This window comes from Lynx rufus, unplaced genomic scaffold (genome assembly GCF_022079265.1).
Source record: "Lynx rufus isolate CCGP_SWC_20201006 ecotype Redwood Valley unplaced genomic scaffold, mLynRuf1.p SCAF_1, whole genome shotgun sequence".
NCBI classification, from domain to species: Eukaryota; Metazoa; Chordata; class Mammalia; order Carnivora; family Felidae; genus Lynx; species Lynx rufus.
In genome coordinates, this window is record NW_025814823.1 from 196,025,341 (window position 1) to 196,041,086 (window position 15,746).

Genomic DNA, 15,746 nt, shown 5'->3' on the forward strand with positions numbered 1-15,746 from the left:
ATGAGCCTTAAATAGAGCAGCATTCACCGCCTCAAATCCTTTGTGGGAAGAGGCAGTGGGGGAAATGAATGCAGAATTGAAGAAGCAACATTATCTCCTGTTAGAATAAGGTGCTAACGATATTATGTAGGCATTCACTGAGCACCACGCTGTGGCTGTAGGGCATTTCTAGCGCTGTACAATGCAGAGACAAAGGAGTTCAGTGTGGCAGAGCACTGGATCGAGAGCCAGGAAGCCAAAGTTCAGTCCTGGCTCTGCCACTGACTTGCTGGGCAACTTTGGGCGAGTTCCTTCTCCCCATCCCATGATTTCCCAGCCTGAGCCCTGAGGTTCCCCTGTAGCTCTGATGTCCGTGACTTCCATGAACGTTTAGGGGAGGCTGCTAGAGGAGCGGAAATGTGGGCAGGGCCAGGAAGGATGAGCAGGGAGGACACTGTGGGACCGAAGCCTGGTACACGGAGGCTCGGGCAGTGGAAGGTGGGGACTCAGATACCCGGCAGGGGAGCTGGGCTCGATGGAGTGAGCTGTAAGGTGCTGATAAGGATCCTTGGGCACGGTATTGGTGTAACTGAGGCACTATCTGTGGTAAGAAAGTTCTAGACAGAGGAGAGGTGGCTTAAGAGAGAGAAAGAGACTGATTGGTTATTGAGATTTGACTGTCGTGCCCACAGTGTGTTTCATTTCTTACACACTCTACTAGATTGGGGTTCTTTGCACTATCTAGAGCAATGGTTCTTAACCTGTTTTGACTCTTGGGTCCTCTGAGAAGTTGATGAATGCTTGGACCATTCCCCAGAAGACACACATAGACATAGAAGTGGGACAGTTTTGGTCCCTGCATGGCTTCCTGGTCAGGAGTCCCCAAGCCGAAGAAGCAGTGACATGGAGCGACACCACTTTCCTGGGCTTGTAGCTTTCATAAGTCAGTTCACCTTCATAAGAACCCTATGAGATAGAAGGGAAGGAGGGAGTGTGTGTGCACTTAGGAGGTGAGGATTCTGAGACCTGGTGGACAAGTGGTTTACCCACAGGTGCTCAGCGAGGCCCGGAGTGTGGGAGGAAGGTGACTGTGCTGCTGGTAAGCCCGCCTGTGGCCTGGGAGCCCCAGGTCCTGCCCCGTGAGTCAGCCCCAGACAGGGAACCTGTGTAACTAGAGAATTTCCCTGGGCTAGCTGGGATCAGAGGGGAAACTGAGTCATGAGGCACGGGGAAGCAGAGGGAGAATGGTCGGCGGTGCCTACTCAGCCCCCGGTGAAGAGTGGTCAGTGTCCCTTCCCTCCCACCAGGAGTTGGGCCCCCTGCCCCACGAGGACACCAACCTGATGCTGCACCTGCAGCGCCTGGAGACCACCCTGAGCGTGTGTGCCGAGGAGCCGGACCACAGCCAGCTCTTCACCCACCTGGGTCGCATGGCCCTCGAGTTCAACCGGCTGGCGTCCAAGGTGCACAAGAACGAGCAGCGCACCTCCATCCTCCAGGTGAGGCCAGCAGGTGGGAGGGCTGCCGGGGATGGCAGGTGTGCCTCCCCCCTCCCCCCCCCTCCTCCAGCTCTTCTCAGGGATCCAGGGGTACCACGGGCATGTCTAAGGGCAATGTTGGGGGCTGACTCTGGGCTTACTGTTCAGGGTAGTGAGCAAAGTGAGGAAGTTGTGGGAAGGCAGGAGGAAGAGGAAGGAAATTGGAAAATGTGGGTGGGCAATGCAAATTTCATGGTTGGGGATACCCTCGGGGCGTGGATGTGGGCAGGTCAGCAGCAGCCCTGCCTCTGGTCTTCACATGTGGGGTAGGGGGAAGGAACAGAGGCCAGCCTGTATGTGTTATTGCCCCTGCCCTCTATGGTGGTAACATCATTCCCCCCACTTCACAGGTGGGGGTGCAGCCCTGGAGAGGTGATTATTTTGCCTAAGGTCACCCAGTTAGTGGGTGATACGGTTGATTCAAACCTTAATCTGTTCTTTTCTAAATCCCATGCTCTTAACCATTATCCGAACCTGCCTCCCCACTGGGGAGTCTTTCTTTCCCAACCTTCCCTGTGCCGTGGGAGTGAAGTCAGCTTTCCTTCCTAGGGCAGGCTAGGCCTTGGAATAGAATGGTCCTTGGTTCCAGTAGCGACTTCTTTTTTGCTGTATGACCGTGGACAGGTCACTTGCCCTCTCTGTGCCGCACTGTCCCTATCAGTACCATGGAGTGGGGAATGCCTTCCTCGTGGGATGGCTGTATTAATGAAGCACCCAGAGCAGCCTCAAACATAGCAAGTGGTCACTGTTGGAATTTCATGGTGATTGATCATCCGTACTGGGCAGGGGATCTTAGCCTCAGGGACCTTGGATAGGGAAGGATTCACAGATGGCAAAACTGGGGCTTGATGAGGATCAGAGCGCCTGCCACCTTAGTGACAAGGCATAACTTGAAGTCTCCTTCCTCCTTCCTAGACCATGCCAGCCACTGGTCAGTCACTGGTCTGTGGTCTAATTCATGTCAGCAGACATTCAAGATATTCCAGTTGATGGAAGTTGAGGGGTGGGGGGGACGTCTACCGTGTGTGACCTTGGGAAGGGCTGGGTTGACAAGAGCAGGAGGGGCATCCAGTCTGGAGACAGGTGTGAGGAGAGATGTGAGGGGCAGAGGACTCCGGGGAGAGGGCAGGACTCCCATCCCACCTTGAGGGAGGGACATGTTGAAGGGAGTGACCAGAACATGCTGTGAGGGTCTGGGGGCGCCAGGCTGAGGGAGACACCCTTCTGATGGCAGGGTTTCGGGGTGTCAAAGCTGAGCTCCGGGGAGGTAAACCTGGGGCTGTTCATGGAGTAAGATCACTCTGAGTGCCACCATTTTGGCTTTGAAATGGGGAGTGATACCAGGCCTCGTCAAAGGGGGTCCTGCCAGCCTTTGGCGTTTTTTATATAGCGAGCTCCTGTATGTGTTTCCTTCTTAGCTCTTATCATAGTTTGTAATAATTTTATCTTATTACGTGGCTTATTTACTTTGTGTTTGCTTTTTTTCCCTGTTAGCATGTAAGTCTCACAAGGGGTGGGGGGCAGGTACCTTGTCTGCCATATTCGTCAGGTATCCCGGCGTTCAGCACTTAACAGGTGCTATATGTGCATTTTTGAGTGAGTGAGTGAATCACAGGACCTCACAGGAAAGCTCTGTTGGCTCCCTTTGATGGCAGCGGACGACCTTTGTGACCGCCTCTCTCTATGAGCTGTTTTGTGCTCAGGGACTGGGAGGAAACTGCCCTCTGGACTGGAAGGGTAGACAGCACGTGAATCCTTGTCCTGGCCTTCCCTTAGTGACCAGGAGCAGGACGTTTTGTTTCTGGCCAGGGCATCCTGGGTATTTGCCTAGCCTGTGGGTGGAGCCACCTTGATCCAATTCCTCCTCAGTTATTCATTGATTTGTTTCTTGGTTCGCTCGACAAACATTGTCACAGCCAGGTATGGTGCAAGGCGTCTGCTGGACATTGGAACAAGTCACCGTGGTTTTCCGTCCTCTCGGCCTCGGATCCCTCATGTCCTACCAGCTTCCGTTTCCAGGCTGTCTCCTCCATGCAGCCTTCCCAGGTCTCCCCTGTGTTAGGCAGAAAGGGCTAGGTTTTGCTGTGGAAACAAAACAGCTCTGAAATCTCCTCGGCTGACATACAGTTTCCCTCCGATTCCATGTGGCAGGGGCTAGTTTTTGCTCCTCGGTTTACTCAGAGGCCCAGGCTGACAGAGCCCCCACCATCTCGTGCGCTCTGGTGTATAAGGCAGCCACAGCCACAGGAGAGGCCAAAGAATTGGGCCTGAGCCAGCCCAGAAGTGGACACGGGGCGCTGCCACTCACTTTCATTGGCCACGAGTAATCACATGGTCACAGACAGCCCGGGACAAGGACATGGAAGGGAGCAGGTGGAATGCAGTGAATACCACTGGTCCCCGCCCCCCCAGCACCCTCCGCACAGCGGGGAGACACCAGTTGAGGGTATGCCACGTGGAGCACAGTCCCAGCGGCGATTCTCAGCAGCTGTGCAACCTCATGCAAATTATTTCACCTGCGATGACTCACTTTTAAAACAGAGCCAGGTGACTTACGTAGCTTTGGGGAAGCGGCGAGGCCCCGAGGAGGCAGCGAGTGCAGGAGCACCTAGCCATGGACGTGGCATGTACTAGGTGCTCACTGAGTATTTGCTGAAAGTGGGTAACTTTGTACCAACATGGGGTATCATGTCACCGGTCGGCACTTCCCTCCCCTCCCCGTCTGCGGGGCCCTGAGTCCGGCTGCCCATCTTCCATGCCCCCCCCCCCCACCCTCGCACTGCTTCGAACAGGAGGCCTCAGATATCAGCACATGACTGGCAGGTCACAGGGCACTTGCACCCTGGCGGTCTTGTTTGTCCTCAGAGCAGCCCTGTAAAGGAGGCAGAGAAGGAATAGTTGTCCACATCCGGAGAGGAGGGAACTGTGTCTCAGCAGTGAAGCAAGCCCGAGAAGCCCGAGCCACACCTGAGAAATTGCTGAGGTCTTGGCTGAATGCCCTGTTTTCCAACTTACCATTGGACAGCACTGGAAGCCTCTTACATTCTCCAGATTGACTGAGCTCATGGGCCTCCTAGGACTCAGCCCTTCCCCTGTTCATTTGTTCACTTGGCCATTCAGTCATTCAGTCGTGCATTCCTTTAGCAGAGTTTAGTGTTGACCGTGCTAAGTGCTGAGCTGGGCTGGGGTCCTGGGAGGGGGTCCCAGCCCTCCGGGAGCCCGCAGACTCGCGGGTAGAGTCGGGGGTGGACGTTAAGGAAACAATGACACGAGTGGTTCTTTGGCTGTAATTGTCACAAGCACCAAGGGTGACCAAGGATAATAATGGAGGTGACCTAACTCACCCGAGATTGGGAGTCGGGGAGGACTTCTCTGAGGAAGTGATGTTCAGACTAAGACCTGAAGCAGGAGTAGAAGGGAGCCGGGGAGAAGGCTGTGGGGCAGGAGTGTTCTCCGCTGTAGGAACAGCAGTGCAGGAGGAGGAGGATGGAGCTCTCTGCCCAGGAAGACCAGAAGGCCCTGTGGCCGCTTCTTGGTCAGGCATCCCCATGGCTGGCTCCGGAGGGAGAGGATGCATAGAGGAGCCTGCATGGGCCTAGCACCTGGGTTCTCAGCTGTCCTGAGACAGATTGGGTGAGGCCATGCAAAGGGGGTAACGTGTTGGGACCTGGCATGGCTCTGTCCTCCATCATCAAGCTGCATTTAGGGTCCAACCCTTCCCTCACCTTGCCCCCATCTACCTCTTTGCCTTGCAGACCCTGTGTGAGCAGCTTCGGAAGGAGAATGAGGCCCTGAAGGCCAAGCTGGACAAGGGCCTGGAGCAGCGGGATCAGGCTGCCGAGAGGCTGCGGTAAGTCCAGACTCCTCCGGAGTGAGGACTCAGGTGGGCAGGAAGAGAGGGATAGTACATGGCGCCGATTTCTGGGCTGAAGGCTGAGGGCTCTGAGGCTTTGGATGTCAGGTCTCTTGGTCCTTTTCCTTGGGTACCTTGGTGTTTTCTCTCTGGCCCTTTTAGTACCTTTATAAAATGCCTTGAGAGCTTCAGAAGAGGGTCTGTACAAATCGTACTCCTTCCTTGGGAACTTGCCCCCTTAGCTTGTTAGCAACTGCCAGTCTGCTGTGGGGAGAGGACTCAGGACTTTGCTGCCCTCTGCTGGCCACCGCCACGTCCTGCTGTTTTCCTGCCAACAGTCAGGGGTCCCTCATTTGCCTCCTGGTCTCAGACTTCACCGTGCCTCAGGATCACTGAGGGTCAGGGAAGGCATTACAGCTTCACTCTCTCACCCCTCCCTCCTCAGCTGAGATTCTGATTCAGTGGATGTGAAGCCGACCTAGGCATTTTCCCAAGGGCTTCTGTGATTACGGTGTAGGTAGACCCAGGACTACAGTTGAGAAACACTGCTCTTGATTGTCCGAGTGTGAAGGGCCCTTTGAGGTTATGCAGGTCAGACCCCTCATGGTGCAGAGGGAGACTGAGGCCCAGAGAGAGTTACATGTAACCACTGAGCCGTCGTGCCATTTTGAGGCAGCATATATTTATTTACTTCTGGATGGCCAAACAGTTGGGAGTTTTAGAGCCATAATGACTCCATCCATGGATCCGAAACCCCAGGTCGGAGGAATGACTCGTGACTAGAAAGCAAGAGTGCAAGTCCCTACTGTGTGACCTTGGGAAAGCCACTTTACTTCTCTCTCTCTCTCTCTTTTTTTTTTTTCTTCTGTTATTACGTGGAAACTTAGCCAGCAAATAGAACGTAAAGAAATATTTTTCGTACTTCAGTCATACCTGAATCCATATCACCACGTTTATTATGTCCTATATCACCTACCTTATTGATTTAAGAATTTGCTTCAATTTGAATAATGTTTTTGCTTAAAATGATGATAAAAGTTGCGCTGGAGTTCATGGAAAACACCATTACCTTTAATAAATAGAAGACAACCCTAACAATAAATACAACGAACACGGAAGGGTGTTGGGTGTTAGTAAGTCCTGGCAGAGTGCCGCCACCCACTGAAAGCTCTGAGCCTGAAGCCTGCCCTTGTCCTGTGAACAAGGGAGACTGGCAAGTCCTGGAGGAGTGCTCAAGACCTGTCGGCACCAGCTGAGACTATTCCATGCTCTACACAAGAAGTTTGAAGATGATTGGAAAGGGTGTAACTTCCTCACTAGAGTGCGGTCAGAGTTATTTGATGCAGGTTTGGACACATCCTGGAGTTCTCCTGTTTGCAGACCTCCCACAGTTGGGAAACCCTGCTGTTGATTGACGATCAGAGACTTCCAGAGAAGCCCACATTGCCAGCAAAGTGGCTTAAGGATGCCTTCTTTTGTTCTATCCAAGGGCAGGTTTCAGGGTCCTCCCTTCTTCCCCAGAACTCAGCTGTAGTAGTAGGTGATGAGTAGTAGGTCTGAGAACCCCAGGCTTCTTAACACAGGGCCGGCAACGTGACCTCTCTGTTTGCCTCCGACCCAGGGAGGAAAACATGGAGCTCAAGAGGTTGTTGATGAGCTGCGGCAAAGAGGATACCTGTGGGCAGCCGGGCTTCCCAAAGATGGAAGGCGCAGGCAAGAAGGGGGTGGCCGGACAGCAGCAGGTACGTGGTCACAGACTCCTTCCACAGCATCTGGGATCGCCACTGTCTAGCCTCCGTTGCCCCCTGCAGTGAGCTCACCACTTCCTGCCGTAGCCCGTTCTACTGTTACAGGGTTCCCGTTAGATGGCTTTTCCTTAGCTGGCCCTGACAGTCCACCTGTCCCGGAGTTTCCACTTCTTAGCCTTCCTTCTGCCTTTAGCCACACGGAACATCCCATTCCCTGGGACACACGGGCTGCTGGCCATGACCGTGGCCTCGTGGCCCCCACCGGCCTTCTCTCCAGGATGCGTAGTTTCATTTCCTTCCGCCACGGCTCATAGAAGGTGGTACTGAGTCCTTCGCTCAGTTTGGGCACATTCCCTAAACACGTTCCAGTTTGTGAAGGTCTCTTGTGGGTGGGTCTCAAAAGTCAGTGTAACATCTCAGATATTCCTGGCAGAATTAGGGTGTTGGGTTGAGAAGGCCCATCAGGGGACTCTGTTAAGCTCCTGGGATTCCTTCCTAGAGCCTCTGACCTGGACAGAAGTGGGGTTAGCTGACATTGCCATGGCCCGGCGCCCCTTCCCACCGCGGCTCTCAGCTGTGCCTCACGCCCAGTTCCCGAGCAGAAGCTGAATCTCTTCCCTTGCCCAGTGTGTACCTTTCCCTTGGTGTGGCGCTGAGTCCCAACTTTTTACTGACACGTTTCCCCTTTTTACTAGGGTTTAATGGCTGCGTGGCAGGATTTGACATTTTTAACAAACCCACACCTATGTAAAGGGAGTAATTATCCTAATAACTTAATTCCTCACTACTATGTGGCAATGTAGCATTTACCTGGGGCTTGCAAATCCATCATCCTGTTTGGATCTCCACTCTACATGTATGCTAGGCAGGGCCGGGACTATTACTGCATGACACAGTGGTGGTAGGAGGTGTGGAGAGGTCATGTGACTTCCTGTCATCAAGATCCCTGCATCACCTGCTATTAGGCAGACAGAGGGGTGCCTCGGGGTGCCTCAGGGAAATGCGCTGATAAATGGCCTTCTGAATTCCAGCCCAGGGAGCCCCTCCCTTCCTCCATTTAGCCCTCAGGGCAGAGCCTGCCTTGGCCGTCCCCTTGCGGAAGTGACTTGTGGAGCCCCCTGATCCCCCGTGGGTTCCCTGAGCCACCACGGGTGTGGGATTCCCTGGGGAGGCCTCTTTGCTTTCCCAAGCCCTTTAATGTTGGCTCATCTAACTTGACCCCCCAGAGGCCCAGCCCTTCTTACCACCCTGCCGGGGACGAAGGCCCCATGGGAGGCGTGCGTTATGGGCCGCGGTGGAGCCCGTGCCCTGGAGCTGGCTCCACCTCGTGCCAGCACGGCCACCGTGACTGAGTGACATAAACCAACCATCTGGCCTCAGTTTCTTCTTCTGTAAAATGGAGGCTGTGACACCCACCTCGGAGGATGGCGGGAGGGTTCAGGGTGATACCTGTAAAGTAGGTGTGGCGCTGGGCACATGGTAAACAGTGAAACTAGCTGTTGCTTTAATGGTAGCTTTGGTGCCAGCAGCCAGGTGGGCTGATTCTTCTCTTCTTCTTCTTCTTTTTTTTTTAAAGTTTATTTATTTATTTTGAGAGAGGGGCAGAGAGAGAAGGAGAGAGAGAATCCCAAACAGGCTCCACACCAGCAGCTCCAAGCCTGAGAACTCACCAACCATGAGATCATGACCTGAGCCGAAACTGAGTCGGGACGCCTAACAGACTGAGCCACCCAGGCGCCCCCGACTCTTCTCTTCTTTGTGGAGGTTGATTGTGTGCCCCCCAGGAGACCCTGTCCCCTCTTCCTCCTTGTCCTGTGAGGACACAGCAGGCTTTCAGGGGCAGGCCCATCTTTTGCCTTTCTTAAAGGTGACGGTCCTTGGAGGGCTCCCCCAGCCCACTGCCCTTCCTCCCCGGGTCTGTGGTGTGCTGGCAGGCAATCGCCTGCAGGGGGCACCTGAGCCTCACTAGTCCTGCATTCAGGGACCGGCCCTGTCCCCACGAGCCATGGGAAGGCAGGGGATAGAGAGAATGTGGGCAGCGACCCCAGGACAAATGCTGACAAGCCCATGGGTGTCAGAGATTGGGGCCTGCAGAGCCCATCTGGCTTGATCTCCCTTGTACCAAGGCCCAGAGAGGGTGTGGGTCTTGGCCTCATGCAGGGCCTTGGAGGTAGACCCAATACTCCACTGCTGGACTCCTAAGCTCATTCTCTTTCACCTCTACATTTCCTGTTTAAACAAAATTTTTTTTAACTTCCAGAGAACTTTAGATTTACAAAAAACCAATTGCAAAAGTAGTCCGGACGATCCCCTGTATCTCCTTATCAAGTTACATAACCACGGTTCAATGACCAAAACTCAAAAACAAACAGCACTATTAACTAAACTACAGACTTTGTTCAGATTTCACCAGTTTCTCGCTCATATCTTCTTTCTTACTTTCTGTGCTGGCGCTGGGAGTCCAGGATCCCACGCCGCACTTGGGTGTCACAGTCCTTAGTTTCCTCCAGTTGTGACAGTTCCCAGCTGCACCTTGTGTTTCGCGCTTCTGACTTGTGCTGGCCAGTTATTCTGTAACATGTGCCTCAGTATGGGTTTAACTGATGTTTTCTCGTGATTGGATTGAGATGTGGATTTGCGCAAGGTTCCCCGGGAGTGACACCATGCCCTTCGTGGTGCATCATGTCAAGGATACATGATGTCAGTGTATCTTACTACTGTCAACACTGATTGCTTGGCTGAGGGGGCGTGTGTTGGTTTTTCCATAATAAAGGGGCTAATTTTCCCTTTGTAGTTAATAAATCCTTTTTTTAAATAATTTTTTTAAGTTTTTATTTATTTTGAGAGAGAGAGAGAGAGAGCACGAGCCAGGGTGCGGCAGAGAGAGAGAGAGAGAGATTGAGAGAAAGAGAAAATCCCAAGCAGGCTCTGCAGAATCAGCACAGAGCCTGACATGGGGCTGGAACCCATGAAACTGTGAGATCATGACCTGAGCCAAAATCAAAAGATGGACACTTAACCGACTGAGCCACCCAGGTGACCCAACAAAGACTTTTTTTTTTTTTTTTTTTTTTTAATTTTTTTTCAACGTTCATTTATTTTTGGGACAGAGAGAGACAGAGCATGAACGGGGGAGGGGCAGAGAGAGGGAGACACAGAATCGGAAACAGGCTCCAGGCTCCGAGCCATCAGCCCAGAGCCTGACGCGGGGCTCGAACTCACGGACCGCGAGATCGTGACCTGGCTGAAGTCGGACGCTTAACCGACTGCGCCACCCAGGCGCCCCCAAAGACTTATTTTTGAGGAGAAACTTTAAGTCTGTGCAAATGTCCTGTTTCTTTTTACACTTCTCACTAATTTTCGTATCCATTGGTGGATCTCACCTGCCATGATCATTATGACGCTAGTGTTCTCACAGAGATTTTGAATTTCTCTCATTCCCTCTATACTCAGTAATTGGAATTCTTCTGTAAGGAAGAGTTGCCCCTTCTCCCCCACTTATCTGTTTATTCAGCTGTTCCTTTCTACCAGTATGGACTCAGGGCATTTATTTTATTCTTTGGGCTATGATCCAGTTCTGTCGCGATGTATATTTTTGTTCAAGTCGCTCCAGCTTTGGCCACAGGAAGCTCTTTCGAGTTGTCTCTTTTGCCCGTTAGACACGCCCTTCTTCATGTAATTATTATTGAGCACTTTCTTACTTTCTGGCACAAGATAACCCCAAGCTCTCCTTATATTTTCCCTGCCCCGGGAATGAACCACTTCTCTAAGGAACCCTATTTCTTTTTGTTAGAGAATGGCATTTAGAAACCAAGATCTGGGCCCTGGGTGTGCTCGTTGCCACTGGAGTGTCATGTCATGGCTTTAGGCTTTCTCAGAGGACAGAGCTAGGAAACACACGCACAGGTACTAATCACACATACACATACGTCTTTATTTCTGTATCTTTCTAAAAAAGGTCTTTAAGCAAACATTTTGTAAAATGTTTAAAAAATCTATAACTCTTGCCTTCCAGGTCAGAAGATGTTTGGTTGATTGTGTTGGGGAAGAAGAGGGGAGGGAAGGCGGCAGTGTCTTAGAGATAGAGTCTGAGCAGGGGAAGAAGTGGCCATGGCAGGGGAGCAGAGGGCAGGAGGGCAGGGGAGGAGGGGAGGAGGAATAATGATCTCAGCAGACTTTCCCAAGCAGGCGTAGTCATGGCTGGGATATGTAGCGGTGTCCTGGCCAGTGAGGGGATTAGAAATGTGGGAGACCCAGGGCTGGGTCCCTGGGTAGAGGCCTTTAAGGAGCGCTGAGTGAGTGACAGAATTGTTCTCTGAGGCTTTGCTGAAGGCCCCTCCGTGTTTCTCCCCAGGCTTGTGTGACAGCCGGTAAGATCCCAGAGGTTGGGGCTTTGGGTGCAGCCGAGAAGAAGGTGAAAATGCTGGAGCAGCAGCGCACAGAGGTAGGTGGCTAGAGGGGGTGGGGGTGGCCAAGGGAGACCCTCCTTCCCTCCCCGGACTGTCGGAGCAAAGGCCCTCCCTGGCCCCCTCTCTGGTCTCAGATCACCATGGTGAGTTGCTGTGGTGACCACTGAACCATTGGCCACGGGAGAGACCTGCTGCCCTGTCCTGGGCTCGTGTTTCTTGATGAGTTCCCCTGGCCGCAGGGGTCACTCTGCAGACGTGGCATTTGGGGCATGGCCTAAAATTGTTGGCGGGGGGACAGTGTAGCAGGCTTCCCTGGTAAGCCCCGGATGGTGAAAGGAGGTTGTGATAAGGTAGGGAAGTTGCAGCATCAGGAAGGGGGAGCACGGGGTTCCTCTGTCACCCTTGTAGCTGGTTCAGGGAGGGACTGTCACAGAAGGAGAGGATGCGACGCTTTATAGCACTGCTTCGAACCAGCTGGAAGTCTCCAAAATTGAGGCTATGCCCTTGTGTCCCATGCATGTTCCTCCTCCATCCCCGACCCCAGGCTGGTATTTCCAGGCTGGAGGCGGAGCCAAATTCCTGTCTGTTCTTTTAGCCTCTCCACTCCACACAGCCCGGGTTCTTCTCCAGATTCCTGGGCCTTGCTGCCCTCCCTGGGCCTCCAGCACATTTGAAAGGCAGGCCTCCATTAGTCTTTTTCTTATGTGCCTAGCAATTTTAGTTTTCTTTTTCTGTCGCTGTAAGGTATTTGCTCTGATTACAAAAGTAATGTGACACTCATTCGAAAAATACTGAGAACCCCACCACCTAGAGATGCCCCCAGTTGGCAACAGTCCTAAGTTCTATTCTGTACTTATCAATTTATAATCTGTTTTTAAAAATAAACGGGAAAATGGGGCGCCTGGGTGGCTCAGTCGGTTAAGCGTCCAACTTCGGCTCAGGTCATGATCTCGCGTTCCGTGAGTTCGAGCCCCGTGTCGGGCTCTGTGCGGACAGCTCAGAGCCTGGAGCCTGCTTCAGATTCTGTGTCCCCCTCTCTCTCTGCCCCTCCCCTGCTTGCACTCTGTTTCTGTCTCTTTCTCGCTCTCTCAAAAATAAATAAACATGAGAAATTTTTTAAAAAGCAGAAAAATTAGGGGTGCCTGGGTGGCTCAGTCGGTCAAGCCTCCGACTTTGGCTCAGGTTATGATCTCGCTGTTTGTGAGTTCCAGCCCCGCACCGCGGGCTCTGTGCTGACAGCTCAGAGCCTGGAGCCTGACTCAGATTCTGTGTCTCCCTCCCTTTCTGCCCCTCCCGGCTCATGCTCTGTCTCTCTCTGTCTCTCAATAATAAATAAACGTTAAAAAAATTTTTTTTTTAAGCAGAAAAATTATATCCTATATACTGCATCGCAGATTGCTGTTTTTCCTTTCTCCTTTAAAATTAACTGTATCTTTGAGGGTATTTATTTTTGTGTAAAACATACATTTCTTCGATTCTGAGTACTCTTTATCATATGTTACTGTGTCTGAAATTGGGATACCTTTTCCCATTGTTTTTTGTATTTAATGATGTAGGATTGTTTTCCTTCCCTGAGGAGTTGTTCTGTCGTGTGTGGCAAATAATTTAGGGTCGTCTTAGAAACGAGGCAGTGTATTAGGGGCCTGATTTTCTTACCAGCTGCACAGCACCTTGTTTTTAGTTTGTGCTAGACTTTTCTTTTCTTTTTTTTTTTTAATATATGAAATTTATTGTCATATTGGTTTCCATACAACACCCAGTGCTCATGCCAAAAGGTGCCCTCCTTAATGCCCATCACCGACCCTCCCCTCCCTCCCACCCCCCATCTGTGCTAGACTTTTCTTAACCCACCTCCTCTGCGTAGGTGGTCCTCTAGAGTTTGCTGTGAGACAGACATTGCTGAGGCAGCCAGCCTCGTGCTTACGCACTTGCACACTTGTGCCAGGGCATCTTTAGGTTTCATTTTCAGAGAGAGATGCCAGGTGAAGGAAAACGAGAACGTGATGCTTGAGTACGTAGTCCCAGGTTGCACATGTGTTCCGTAATTGTACCCCCAAATTACATAATGCTCCTTTGCTGTTAGTCTTGCAAAGTTCCTCCTTGGGGAACACTGAATTTCCAAGAAGAGAGGGTTTGAGGCAGCGTCCGTGGCCACTGTCCTCCCTCACACACTGCTGGTCTGCATGCAGTTGTCCCTCTTTGTACCTTCGCTGCCTATCTCTTGCTAACCCCAGTCTCTCCCCACAGCTGCTCGAAGTGAACAAGCAGTGGGACCAGCATTTCCGGTCCATGAAGCAGCAGTACGAGCAGAAGGTACTGGGGGGTTATGGGAACCCAGGGCTGTGAACCCCAGGCTCCTGGCTGTGCTGTCGGAGCATCCCCGGTCTTCTGCCTGCTGCTTCCTTCTCAGGAGCTTTGAACCTTGGAGGTTCACCCCTTCCCTCACGCACTATCCCCCCTCTCGCCTTTGAACCCAGATCACCGAGCTGCGCCAGAAGCTGGCGGACCTACAGAAGCAGGTGACTGACCTGGAGGCTGAGCGGGAGCAGAAGCAGCGTGACTTTGACCGGAAGCTCCTCCTGGCCAAGTCCAAGATTGAAATGGAGGAGGCAAGTCGACTGCCGGTCCCTGCAGCTCCAGCTTGGGAGGCCGCTCTCCCGCCTCATTAGCCGAGAATTCTGTGAAGTGAACGGGCGGGGCGGAGGGCTGGAGTTGGGAGACCTGGGGGCTCCGTCTCTGCCTCTAGTGCTCAGGGCTATGTGGCCACAGGCAGAAGCACTTTCCTCCCCTGTGCCCCCGTTTCCCATCTGAAAACTGAGGAGATCGGATTACCTGTTGCTTTCCGTATTTTTCTTGCTTACATGCAGAAGAGCTTTTTTTTAAAGAGTTTATTTATTTTGAGAGAATGTGGGGGAGGGGCAGAGAGCGAGGGAGAGGGAGAGAGAGAATCCCAAGCAGGGTCTGCACCGCCAGCAAAGAGCCCAATACGGGGCTCGAACCCATGAACCATGAGGTCATGACCCGAGCCGAAGTCTGCCGCTTAGCGGACCGAGCCACCCAGGCGCCCGCGCGCAGAAGAGCTTTTTGTTCACTTAAAATCTCATGGACCAGGGAGCCATACAGGGAAGCGCAATACAAGAGACACAGGCTGCTCTGGAACACTTGACGGGGCTGGGCCGCTGCTGACTGTTTAGAGTAGTGATGGCTGTTTGGGGGTGGGGCAGCTAAAACATTAGGCAGGGGCTTCCTTTCTTCACGCATCGAGCGACTACTCAACAGTGTGCACCTGGCATTGTGCTGGGCACAGAGGCTCAGCGGTGAACAGCCCAGTCCTGCCCTTGGTGGGAAAGAAACACTAAACAGCTCATCACAGAAGCAAATAAGTAGAAGTGTGTTAAAGTACCACAGGAGGAGTTAGAAGGATCAGGGAGAGGGCGGAAAGGGAGACCAGGAGAAATAGTATCTGGCCTGTCAGTGTGCGACTGACAACAGCCAAGGCACTCCAGGATCCTGGGACAGCTTAGAGGAAAGGCCATTTGACCCCCAGACTCTCAGAAGATAGTATCTGTATTACGGTGTCTTCCCGTTCGTGGGGACTGGGCACACGATGCTTTGCCTGGCTTAAAAATGGACGTTTTCAACACCAATTGCATTTCAGAGTTCCCTCCGTCAGCATGTGACACCCAGGGGCTTTATCTGAGGGGTCATCCTGCCTCAGTGACCACCCCTTGCCTTGAAGGTCTGTGTTAGGAAGGATGCTGCCCGTCTTTTCTCCAAGTGCAGTCACGTCAGTGACTGGCAGCCAGACCCCTGGCTCTTTGGTCCCTTCCCCTAGCTCCCATCAGGAGGCAAAATAAGTCCCTGGCATGGGACAGTCCCCCATTAGCAGGGGGGAGGTGGGGTGTCCTAAGACAAAGCATGGCCCTGTGATAAGGACACGTGGTGATAGAGGCCATGCTAATCCTGGAGCCTCTTACGTAGGAATCCAGAACACCTCCCCCGAGGTCTGCCCAAGGCTGCCCTCCCCAATCTCTGGCTGACCTCCCCTATTTGAAACACTTCCTTTGACTTGCGAAGGCAGAGGGAGCACTGGAATTAGGAGACCTGGGTTCTGGCCCCAGCTCGCTGTGTGTGGCCTTCGGTGAGTCCCCTCCCTTCTCTGGACATTCGTTTCCCATCACGTGAAAGGGCTAAGATTTGGTGCTCTCTGAAGGCCAAT

At 52.6% G+C, this 15,746-nt stretch overlaps 1 protein-coding gene across 3 annotated transcripts in view; it reads left to right on the top strand.

Moving 5' to 3' along the window:
• Positions 1 to 15,746, top strand: part of TNIP1 (TNFAIP3 interacting protein 1) — a 46,820-nt gene that overhangs the window by 21,397 nt on the left and 9,677 nt on the right. For all 3 annotated transcript variants that reach the window (XM_047092279.1, XM_047092282.1, XM_047092285.1), the window contains 6 exons: positions 1,287 to 1,478; positions 5,273 to 5,367; positions 6,992 to 7,112; positions 11,473 to 11,562; positions 13,775 to 13,840; positions 14,005 to 14,136. In XM_047092279.1, the coding sequence (XP_046948235.1) occupies positions 1,287 to 1,478; positions 5,273 to 5,367; positions 6,992 to 7,112; positions 11,473 to 11,562; positions 13,775 to 13,840; positions 14,005 to 14,136 (696 nt within the window). The remainder of the gene's footprint in view (positions 1 to 1,286; positions 1,479 to 5,272; positions 5,368 to 6,991; positions 7,113 to 11,472; positions 11,563 to 13,774; positions 13,841 to 14,004; positions 14,137 to 15,746) is intronic.